Here is a 12,576-nt window from a genome sequence, read left to right as displayed (position 1 = left end):
GGACTTAGTGGAAATGTTCGTCACTCAGCTACCTTGGGTTTCCTAGCCTAATTCTTTAAACGGTCATGGATAACTTTAAAATATATGGCTTTATGTCCTTTTTATATAAATACATAACATCATTATACACATGGCAATTCTCACTTTCTAAAGATTTTAGTCCATTGTTCCCTTTGTGAAGAGGTAACAATGTCAACCTCCTGGAACTCCTGTGTACACCACAGATTTAATTATTTATACACCTGGTGAGCTGTGTTGCTGTTGCTCTTGTTATTACTGCTTTCTTTTTGTCTGAATGCAGAGTCAAGTTGAACAACAACAATAGTAAATTTCAGCTTCAGCATGGAAGCTCTCCAGTGACTGGAACAGTCAGAACCAGAATGTGAAGTTCTGGCAGCTGCACAAAGTGCCCCAACATAAGCCCTGAGGCAAAACAGTATCAGAGAATATCTTCCATCCTAGGTAATTAAGAATGCAGGGTTTGGAGGGTTTGTGTCTTGTTTTGTTGGGTTTTGGGGGTGTTTTGTTTTGCTTTTGTTTTGTTTTTTCATAAGGGACACAGCTTCAACACTTTTACTCCGGGGTTTGTTTTGGTTTGTTTTTTTTTCCTAGGTGGCTGCCCTAGCAACTAATATATTAACTATTCTGGAGCAGGGTTTTCTTTGATCAGAAATTTACCAAAATCTGGTAAATTTGCTTGATGACAATGTGGCAAGGCATTTCTATGGAAGTTTTTGGGTTCAAACATTCAGTGTTCTCAGCCATAAAGCACTTTCCATGGAAAATTCCCAACTAGCTCTTCTACTAGTCAGACATCTGGAGTATTACTTGGAGGCATTTGTGTCTGGAACAACTGCTGAATCGTGAGAATCAGACTAGGGAGACATGTCACACCATGACCTTAAACCTAACCCCACAATGCAGCTGCGCATCCTGTGGCCAGAAATCCCATGCAGGAAATCAAGATCTTAAAATCCTTGCAACTTTTCCCTGTGCATGTACATATATACCACCTGAAGAAGGAAAATAAAGTATGTGCCTACTGCAAGGCATTAGTACAAAGTTACAAGCTAGGTGCTGCCATCATAGAAAGGCTATGTGTGCCTTAGGGAACAGGACATATGACTGAATTACAGAGGTGTTTCTTTACTCAGCTAAATCTAAATACTGTGAGTCACTAAGAGCTGTGATCGTGTAGTAGTCACTATGAACTATAAACAGTAGAAAAGTCCACAGGGTGCCCTGGGTAACTACCCTGGTTTCTACAGACATGCTTTATCTTTGCTGTAGAGACAAGTACACATAGAGAGGTGCTTGTGCTTCTTACTTGCAGGACAATGATGTCAGAGAAAGCACGGCATGAGAGGAGAATGGTCAGGTCCAAATACAAAACCTCTTCTCAGTGGTCCTCAAATTATCCACTCGGTGGATAAAGAACTGGCTGGATGGCTGCACGCAAAGAGTTGTGGTCAGTGGCTCAATGTCCAGCTGGAGACCAGTAACGAGTGGTGTCCCTCGGGGATCGTTGTTGGGACCGCTCTTGTTCAACATCTTTGTCGCTGACATGGACAGTGGGATTGAGTGCGCCCTCAGCAAGTTTGCCGATGACACCAAGCTGTGTGGTTCGGTTGATACCCTGGAGGGAAGGAATGCCATCCAGAGGGACCTTGACACACTTGTGAGGTGGGCTGATGCCAACCTCATGAAGTTTAACCATGCCAAGTGCAAGGTCCTACACCTGGGTCAGAGCAATCCCAGGCACAGCTACAGGTTGGGCAGAGAAGAGATTCAGAGCAGCCCTGCCGAGAAGGACTTGGGGGTGTTGCTTGATGAGAAAATGAACATGAGCCGGCTGCAGTGTGCGCTTGCAGCCCTGAAAGCCAACCGTATCCTGGGCTGCATCAAAAGGAGCGTGACCAGCAGGGCAAAGGAGGTGATCCTGCCCTTTACTCTGCTCTTGTGAGACCTCACCTGGAGTATTGTGTGCAGTTCTGGTGTCCTCAGCATAAAAAGGACATGGAACTGTTGGAACAAGTCCAGAGAAGGGCCACGAGGATGATCAGGGGACTGGAGCACCTCCTGTATGAAGACAGGCTGAGAAAGTTGGGGCTGTTCAGGCTGGAGAAGAGAAGGCTGCATGAAGACCTCATAGCAGCCTTCCAGTATCTGAAGGGGGCCTATAGGGATGCTAGAGAGGGACTCTTCATGAGGGACTGTAGTGATAGGACAAGGGGTAACGGGTTAAAACTTAAACAGGGGAAGTTTAGATTGGATATAAGAAGGAAATTCTTTCCTGTTAGGGTGGTGAGGCACTGGAATAGGTTGCCCAGGGAGGTTGTGAATGCTCCATCCCTGGCAGTGTTCAAGACCAGGTTGGACAAGGTCTTGGGTGATACGATTTAGCGTAAGGTGTCCCTGCCCACGGCAGGGGGGTTGGAACTAGATGATCTTAAGGTCCCTTCCAACCCTAACGATTCTATGATTCTATTATTCTATTAATTAGTTCTCTGCTTGTCTTTCAGGTCTCTTCCTGCCAGCAGTCAGAAAAATAACATCTTCATAGTCTTCTAATTAATTCAAGTTGGGGCTTACAGTGGGTGGCCAATCTTGATATCATGCCCCTGCCCTGCAATAGTGTGCACAACAGGCTGACCCTTATGTTGGAGCTGTTAACTTTGAAAATCTACCTTTATCATCTACCACAGACTTTACCTGAATACCTGACTAAAACAAGAAATGCACGTTACCTGAAAGAACAACCAATTCCTTGGGAAAGCGCCTTGTTTTCAGAATAAATATCAATCTAATTTTTCAGACCAGCTTCTTACACAAAGCTGCGGTTGTGCACCCACTAGTCGTATTAAAACCCACTTACCCTTGTTATTTTAGCACAAACACAGTAACGCCGTCATACAGTGGGTGTAACATATAACTGGATAAGAAAAAGTCCCTTCAAAAGAACAGAAGTTGAGAATCATGGGTGTGGTTTTGTCTTTTTAAAGCAATTGCTAATTCTTGAAATCACAGAAAAGGAAGCACTTGAGTAAAATGACTGGAGGGTTGAAGAAAGTGAATTTTCACTTAGGGTAGCCTAAAAAAGCCTGCAGTTTTCCAAATGCCTTGGAAGCTGATCTTTAATACAGATCAGCTCCTCTCATTTTGCATTTTCAAAGGCACTGGGCTGAACTGAGGTATGAACTCTCCTCAAGTCCAGGGAGCCGTCACTAAGGCTGACTTTAGCTCACCACCTCACAGGCATGCTCTCAAGAAAAAGTACCAAACTTCCTCCTGAGACGTGCGGCTCTGAATGCTCTCCAAAGACCTAATGTTGCAAATGAAACTAAGAACTCTTGCACTGGCTTGTTGGTAATTTTTGGTAAAAAGTCTATTAAGGTGTTTCTTTTATGGAACTGTTCCTGACCTTTTAACACCAGGAAATTTCTAATTTGAAGTTATGCAGCCTGAAATACAATATTATATACATTCTAGAACCTGATGTAGACATTAAGTACAAGGCAAAGTTGCTAGGAGACTACAAATGGAGCAAGGAGCATTGCAGTAACGTGGCAGCTTTTCACACAGGACTGCATCAGGAGTCAGCCTTTCACTATTTAAAACAAAGCAGACTACCTTTTACTGCTTACGTGAAGATGTACATTTGGTAATGACCACTAAATTGTTATAAAACCAACACACCGCAATCTGAATTAGAAGCAAGGCAAGAAACCCTGATAAGGATTACAGAGACAACACTTGCTAAACCATTCTTCCTCACTGTATGTTTGGGAATGGCCCCTTCATTTCAAAACTAAAAAACCCCATACATTCAAGCAAATTTGGGCACATTCATTCTACTTGTACTCTGGTCCCAAGTGCCACATTACTGTAATGCAAAGGGGAATACTTAATGAGTTGGCAGAAGATGCTACATGCACTAAAATTCATCAGCTGTTTTCATGTTACTTAGAAAAGTGTGTCACTCTCATTGTGGACATGAGCCATTACAATCCACAGAGCCCTTTTGTCTCTTTGTACCCTTACTCATGAGGCAGAGTGCATGCTTATTAAAATTTACCACTTGGCAAGCAGAGTTTAGATGTTTATTAAACTCAGGCTTTCATTGTTGCAGTCATCATGACTGCAGTTATTTAACTAGACAACACAAACTGAAACTAATTCAGCTGCAGGGCTGTAAAGTCACACAGCTGAGACATGCTACAGAAAAGGCTCCATTCGTAAAGTATTATTTATCACTTATATATGGGAAGTTGAAGTATAGAAAGTCTGCATAACGTCTAAAATAAAAATGAAAAGGCTGTGACTGTATTTCAGTCCAGCTCCTTCCAGTAGGATCATCCATCTGAGAGCTTATTAGCCTGTTCACCCTTGAGTTTGGACTTATCTGGTAAATATTCATTCAAATATTTCATTATAAAGTAGACACTGAGAGAGCGTCAGATGAATACAGACTAAAATAGCTTGACACTCTAGATTTAAAGAGGGAGCTACAGTAACAGCTTTAGATGTAGCTGTTCACACCACCAGTGTTTGAAATTAGATGAGGTTAATCCCTCACATGAAGTGGTCCCTCTACCATGCTGTTCTTCCCCTAGCTGATGGATGAAGACCAGCTCTTGCATTGATAGTGTTAATATCAGACTACACTGTTTGAGTGCAGTTTATAATCCAATAATAAAATAAGTTTAGCAATGCACATTTGAAAGTTAGAAGCTGCAAGTGCATCAAGCACTCTATGTAGATAATAAAGAAATAACTGAGTCGAGGACCAGACTATGTGCCTTGCAGACACATAGCCAAGGACCTGAGAAGGACCCATCTAACTCAGCTGAGAATAAATTAACTGAATGTATATCGCCTAGATACTCTCTGCGCTACTGTTTAGATTATTTCGTGACCTAGTCATTAGCAGGTGAGCAAAAAGAAAGGTGAAGGTATGTATTTGCTTGAGTTTTTGATTACAGTATTTACAGGCCTAATCCTAAAGTCATTGTAACATAATCATTTAAAAGACACAGGACGTTTTTCTGCTGCAGAGGAACATATTTTAGAACATGCTTTGAATTACTGTGGTAGGGCTCAATCATTATGTTTTAGACAGGATCACATTTACACTACAAATCTACATAATTGTAGTTAATTTCAGCAGCTTCATGTAAGCTGTTTATTTTTCTGCTGTGTATTCCCAGCCCTGTATCCCTTCACAACTATTAGGGCACCTTCATGCACTATAAAAGTAAGCAGATAATCTTAAAGAGCAACCTCTTGGGAAATCTCATTAGTCAAAACCAGGTATGTTCTGCCAGCACAGCCCTTTTAGCAATAAACTGAAAAAAAAGCCTTTCTGTTTCTTTGGGATATACACTGCACATTAATTAGACAAGATTTGAAGCATGATAAAAAGTGATGCTTGCAACTATACCCTGTGGGGTTTAGCACATCAAATGAAATCTACATTTTGACCTTTATCTTTAAAGTTGAATGAGTTGAATGCTCTGGAGAATTCTTCTTACAGCATTATCTCTTGCTATTAAAATTAATGTACCTCCGCTTCACCTAAAAAAAAATGTAGTAAAATTGGAAGCATATCTTAAATTCAAGTAGCACTCACTTAAATGTAGGAGGTAATCTTAAGCCAATATTTTCAAATCACAGTCATAGGGCAGTATGTATAATTATTTGTACAGAGCCTCAATCAAATGAGCGCCTCTGGACTAAAGAGTGTTTCACTGAAAATATAGTCATAGAATCCTGGAATGCTTTGGGCTGGAAGGCACCTTAGAGCTCATCCAGGTCCAACCCCCTGCCATGGGCAGGGACACCTTCCACTAGACCAGGTTGCTCAAAACCCCATCCAACCTGGCCTTGAACAATGCCAGGGATGGAGCATTCACAACTTCCTCAGGCAACCTGTGCCAGTGTCTCACCACCCTTACAGTAAAAAATTCCTTATATCTAACTTAAATCTCCCCGGTTTAAGTTTGAACCCATTACCCCTTGTCCTATTGCTACAGTCCTTGATGAAGAGTCCCTCTTCAGCATCCCTGTAGGTCCCTTCAGATACTGGAAGGCTGCTATATATATATATAAATGTACATAATATATATAAATGTACATCCAATTCTATTTGCACTGATGAGTCACAAGCCCTTCTTTTGTACTAAGGCCTTAGCTCATGCCAAAGTAATGGGATTTTGCCTCAAATAGAACTGAGTTTTAAAACATTCCTACAGAGACCTGACGATTTCTCCATCACTCACAGAAGAATGATCAGCCCATTATCTGTTACAAATATTTCTTTTGAAAAGAGCAGACTGATGATAGAATTTGCGGAGGCTGCTATATACTATAGCTCGCTTTCTCTTTCTGCAAAACAACGTTTTTTCAGCACCTTGCAAATTGCAGGCTATTCACACAAGTATAAGGAGTGTAGTTTCGGTCTCCATTGTGCTTGTGATTTTCCGCTGCCTTTGGCTCTGCTGGAAGTGTCAAATGACTGAGTTCATGTCAGCTGCAGACCATGGTGCTCTCAACAGCACACCGTGAGCTCGGACTCAGGGGTATCACCTGGATATAAACCAGAGCTGTTTCATACACCTTGTTGCCATCCTGAGGTTCATCACTCTTCACCGGCTGCAGAAGCATGCCTCTAAGGAGCAGATTTTTCATCAAGTGCACATGGTTGTACAACAAGGTATTTTTGTGATTCCTAAAGAACACTTTCAAAAAAACTCTATACCTAGATAAAAACCTTAATTTGATCATCTGCAAATGCACTTGATAGGCGAAAATCTTATCCTAAATTCCCGGTTATGTGATATGGTATTTTTTAGTTCATTCATTTATGTTTTTTCCCGAGCTTTCTGAGTCACTAAGTGTCATTTAATAAGACATAACACTGCTATCACAGGGATGAACACATCAATAACTACAAAAAGTAAATAAGTGCATCCTGGTGAATTTAGTCCTGAGATAAGAATTAAATATACCCTAAATCCTATCCTAAATCTGAAGTAATTTAGAAAACACATAGAATCATAGAATCATAGAATAGTTAGGGTTGGAAAGGACCTTAAGATCATCAAGTTCCAACCCCCCTGCCATGGGCAGGGACACTTCACACTAAATCGTATCACCCAAGGCCTCGTCCAACCTGGCCTTGAACACTGCCAGGGATGGAGCATTCACAACCTCCCTGGGCAACCCATTCCAGTGCCTCACCACCCTAACAGGAAACAATTCCTTCTTATATCCAATCTAAACTTCCCCTGTTTAAGTTTTAACCCGTTACCCCTTGTCCTGTCACTGCAGTCCCTCATGAAGAGTCCCTCCCCAGCATCCCTATAGGCCCCCTTCAGATACAGGGAGGCTGCTATGAGGTCTCCACTCAGCCTTCTCTTCTCCAGCCTGAACAGCCCCAACTTTCTCAGCCTGTCTTCATACGGGAGGTGCTCCAGTCCCCTGATCATCCTCGTGGCCCTTCTCTGGACTTGTTCCAACAGTTCCATGTCCTTTTTATGTTGAGGACACCAGAACTGCACACAATACTCCAAGTGAGGTCTCACAAGAGCAGAGTAAAGGGCAGGATCACCTCCTTTGACCTGCTGGTCACGCTCCTTTTGATGCAGCCCAGGATACGGTTGGCTTTCAGGGCTGCAAGTGCACACTGCAGCCGGCTCATGTTCATTTACTCATCAACCAACACCCCCAAGTCATTCTCTGCAGGGCTGCTCTGAATCTCTTCTCTGCCCAACCTGTAGCTGTGCCTGGGGTTGCTCCCACCCAGGTGTAGGACCTTGCACTTGGCATGGTTAAATTCCATAAACCATAATCATAAAGCCAGATACATCTAAGTGAACAATCGTCAAATATAAAACACTAAATTTCCTATTTGCAGTTAGGTTTCCCTAGAGCTGAAGTCTGCAACCAGGAAAACCCAGATTCATTATGACATTGTCTAAAAAAATGTTCCCCCCTAAGTAATGAGCCTCTTAAATATGCATAGTATCAGTCACACCTCAAAAACCTAGGGAATAAAACTGAACTCGTGGTTTCCAGTGCTGATCTCAGAGAGCTTAAACAAGAGATATGTCTCTGGAAAAGAAATCACCTGCAAACACTAAGGAGAGTTTAGCATTTTTGCTTCATACTAGAAAATACAATCAGAAACAGAATAACTGTGCTGTAGCTATCAGCCTAATAACAGAAATCAAACTTCAAATAACTGTGGTGTCATGTATTATATAAAATGTCTGATAATAATATTTTGTATTTAATCAGGGCTTATCAGCCAGTCTGGGAGAGAATGAGTAGAAAACAGAGCCCACCTTTTCAGCCCTGAGATCAGAAAGTCCCGTATTTTCAGGAATTATGTTTTGAAAAGTTGCCTCAGATTTACTGAAGTAATTGTCTTACTTTTCAAAATAGCTACTAAACTATCCTGAAGAATAAAGCCAGAATTTAGTCACAGCAGCTCATGAATGCTGTCAAAGATACCAAATCTTGGGCATGAGGAAAACTGCCCTCTGGTTTCAACTTCTTTTCAAATACTCAAATACTGATGTAGGTCTTTCAATACAATAAAACAAAAACTGTGTCAGCATTCTATATTCAACCCATTCAGCAAGGACTCAGGAAATATGACTTGTGCTTGTTTAACATGAATCACAGATAAGAATTAAGGTCAAAACATAGTCAAAACACTGTGCTTGTCATCCATACCAACAGGACCAGCCCAAAGTAACCACATTATAGTACAATTTCATTGACTATTTAGAAGTCAGGCCACTTATAATGTCTTATAGTCTACATTGTGTATTTTGCATCTAATGCTAATGAATATTTAAATATTTTAATGGAAAGGTTTAATTGCAAAATGTTTTGCACAGTAAGTTTTCTACTATTGGTTATGAGCTGAGTCCATAGTAACTGTTACACATATATAGGGGCTTCTTAAACTTCAGGTAGTTTACAGAACCAAGTCCAACTCCTGACTTCATATAAGGCAACCCAAAAGTTAAATCATGTATTTAAGAGCATTGCCCAAACACGTGAACACCAATCTGAACTGACACAGCTTTGCAACATTCTTATACACACCGAACATTTCTTAATGGGAATCTATGGCACAATGGGCATCTTCACGTTTTTTTAAGCGAAAAACTGGCAGCTAACAAAAATAGGGATCACTGACATCTGAGGTAAAGTCATGCCACCTCAATTTAGAAATAATACATATGATTTAGCGTAAGGTGTCCCTGCCCACGGCAGGGGAGTTGGAACTAGATGATCTTAAGGTCCTTTCCAACCCTAACTATTCTATGACTGATTCTGTGATTCTATGTTTTGAACTGTGACGATCATTGACATAACCACTAAGAAAAGCTATGCATTCTTTGCCATTTGTAGGAGGACTCATCTGACAAAGTGTAGAAGCTTACGCTGTAGACATCCACATTTAGGCTAAGTCCATAAACTTGCCTTACAGACAACTGAGAAAACACATTTTTAGAGCGTGATTCATCTCATCCTAAACTAGGACAAATTGAAGCAGACTTCTCCAGAAGTCCTTATTTCAATTGTTTTACTGGGCAGACATACATGAGAGAGGAATACTAGACTTAATAGATTTTAAATCAAATCAAGATGCTGCTGTGAAAGACAAGCTTTTAAACACAATTTGCCAGTCTAGGTACAAAAGTAACAACTACAGTCTATGATATCACCATCCCTTGTCCTGAAATCTATTGCACCTAAAACTGAAGACAGAACACCTAACACCCACTGAGGAGCTTCTCAGTACTTCTACTTTCAGCTTAAGTATGATGAACCAACTTTTCTCTTCTGAATTCTAAAAGGAGTTTATTAGTACTTCTGAAAATATTTGATTATTCCTAGCATTTTATACTCTGCAAGCATTTTTCCTTTGCACTGTCCTTATAGTCTTTTCTTATAGGGTTTCTTACGCAGCCACTGAAATCAGGAGAAATTTTCTGAAAAGGTTACAGGTAGTAATGAAAACAGTCATAAACTGTGACTATCAGAGTAAACCATACACCTTCAAAATTTCCCTATATTTGCAGCAATCACTCAAAAGAAAGTGAAAAGATGGAGAAGATCTGGAAGACAGCTCTCCCAGAATGTGACAGTGTAGCTTAAAGGTATTAGCCAGCTATAGACACTGAAAAAACAGAGAAATCATCAAGCAATCTAGAAAATCTATTTTAATAGGATTAAATTAATACCAGCTTGAAAACACTATGCCCTCTGCAACTTCAGACATTGTCTTTTAATGCTTATTCTGTGTTTGATGAATGTCCACATGAAGCTTTAAATAAAGTTTCTTCAAGATCCTTAGTCCCAGACATTTTTCAGTATGATATTCTTTTGAATGTGTGGACATTTTTCAATAATCAAGTAGGTATTTTATGTTGATATTAAAAAAAAAATATCAGCAGCAGCATTGATGTATAAAATAAAAATATTTCATTCAGAAAATATATTTGCATTTGAATATTGTGCTTCCATACTATATTTCATGGTATTTCTAGCTTGGTTGCCTTGCATCCACATTTCCCTTATGGGCAGAACAATTCATTTGGATTACATATTTCTTAATTCACTATACATAAAGAGTTCAAGGAATATAGTTTAAGATACGACTTAACTAATAGAAAGAGAAGAGTTGGAATGAAGAACTTGATTGCTCAAGGAGCATCATAGCAACATCCCTGAACACATATTTTAAAAATTTACCTTATTTCTGTCATTTTAAACCTTCAAAACAGTCTTTCAGTAATTGGAGAAAAAGAAAAAAAAAAAGAAAAAATCAGCAGCATCCTCATTTTTTAACAGACATGAGGAATATCAGTTTACAAAGTGCATTTTGAACTACGGTGTAAATCATCCCATGAGAAATCTGTCCAGCCTTTTCATCTATTCTCATATGGCTTTTGTTATAGGCTTTAGACAGTGTTGAATAATTGTTCTACATAATACCCACATTTTCTTTGAAAACAAAAGGGAAAAACAATTTAACCACAAATAGGAGTGAGTACACTTAATGAAAACAATGTGTAATCTAACCCTTGAAAAAGAAAGGCACGTATATATCTCCATGGTTTTTCTTCTGTGCTGAATCTCCATCTCCGACCTAAACATTACCGATTTCAAATACTAGAGGCTGCAAAGTTGATATAAAATTAAGAAAAGCAGAACACCAGTGTAACTTTAAAATGGTACAAACGGATATGTTGTTTTCCACTTCCTGCTATCTCCTATACCAGATTAGGAGAAGGAACTGGAGTAGCGTGGGAAGGAAGCACATTACAACTGAGAAAAAGCACCCGGTCTACACATTGTTCTTTTATACAGGTCAATAACTATTCAGAAAAAAAGGCATGTGGTCCCTTAGAGCCACAAAACTCTGAGTGCCCCTACCCTAGTACTGAAGTTCAGATCAGGAGGCTACTTCCAAACTGAATTTCCCTATTGTCATTGCATACTGTATTTTAGCTTGTAGCATGAGACAGTCATGGATCATGTGAATTTTCTTCTCCCACTAAACTGAATTGGAGGCAGAGCTTCAGGAATGCATTTAATACCCTCCAGCCACAAACAGGCATTCAACACATTTGACAAGGTGACAGCTAGTCTGTGTGGTCCACTGTGCTTACTAAAGTAAGGCATATCTTACATGATTGTTGATGGGCACCAGTGAAATATATGTCCCTAAAAAAAGACTGTGATATATTGATGCAATTTTAAATTCTCCTAGCAGTAAACAAATTTCAGCTGACAGAACATGACAGAATTAATCAGGTCTATGTATCTCTGACTATCTAAGAATAAAGATCAAAGCTGTTACCTTAATAGGGCTCCCATCCGGAGTAAGAACCTCTTCTGAAAGCTCCATCATCTTCAGTGCCATGAGGGCAATGGCTTTAGCATGACTAAGGCTTTTCTTATGGAGCCCTGCTGCAACACAGTACGCATCACCTATTGTTTCCACCTGCAGTAATCAGACAAATCGAATGTTCAAGTATGATAATGAGAAGAAAACCCTATCATTACTTATCTGCAATCAAATATCATTGCTTAAAATGTGTGAGCAAAACATCCATAAAATAAGCAATTAGACAACGGGGCATAATTACCTGAGTTTGCAAACAGGTGTAGTCAAAACCTGACATGTGATTGCATAGTGGTTCATCAACATTATAACCGAAGAACATCATTACATCTAGAACAGTGTATGCCATCAGCTGAGAGATGACAACATTTTCCCATAGCTGTAACACAGAAAACCCTGTTTTCCTAAATGAGAAACTGCTTACAGCTTTGACACCATCCTGGCTGATTTTGCTTTTGAGTAAGAATAGCACCACATGATTATAATTCATAATTATTATTTGCTCTGCTTGAAAATTATATCAGGAAGAGAATTAGAAAAAGGAAAACATCATAAAATCCAGTGAAGACTCTATAACTTCTCATTAGCAGGTAGCTTTTCCTGGTATAGGGATAATTTTCAAATAAATAGATGCTACTGCTACATAC

General features: G+C 39.8%; 1 protein-coding gene across 1 annotated transcript in view; it reads right to left on the bottom strand.

The window, feature by feature from the left end:
- Positions 1–12,576, bottom strand: part of GUCY1A2 (guanylate cyclase 1 soluble subunit alpha 2) — a 147,430-nt gene that overhangs the window by 35,502 nt on the left and 99,352 nt on the right. Inside the window, exon 6 of the mRNA XM_061457786.1 lies at positions 11,885–12,028. Within this exon, the coding sequence (XP_061313770.1) occupies positions 11,885–12,028 (144 nt within the window). The remainder of the gene's footprint in view (positions 1–11,884; positions 12,029–12,576) is intronic.

Source organism: Pezoporus flaviventris, unplaced genomic scaffold (assembly GCF_033815535.1).
Source record: "Pezoporus flaviventris isolate CSIRO_AGI_PZ_B2104156 unplaced genomic scaffold, CSIRO_AGI_Pfla_v1 ptg000025l, whole genome shotgun sequence".
Taxonomy (NCBI): domain Eukaryota; kingdom Metazoa; phylum Chordata; class Aves; order Psittaciformes; family Psittacidae; genus Pezoporus; species Pezoporus flaviventris.
This window is presented reverse-complemented; position numbering and strand designations above follow the sequence as displayed.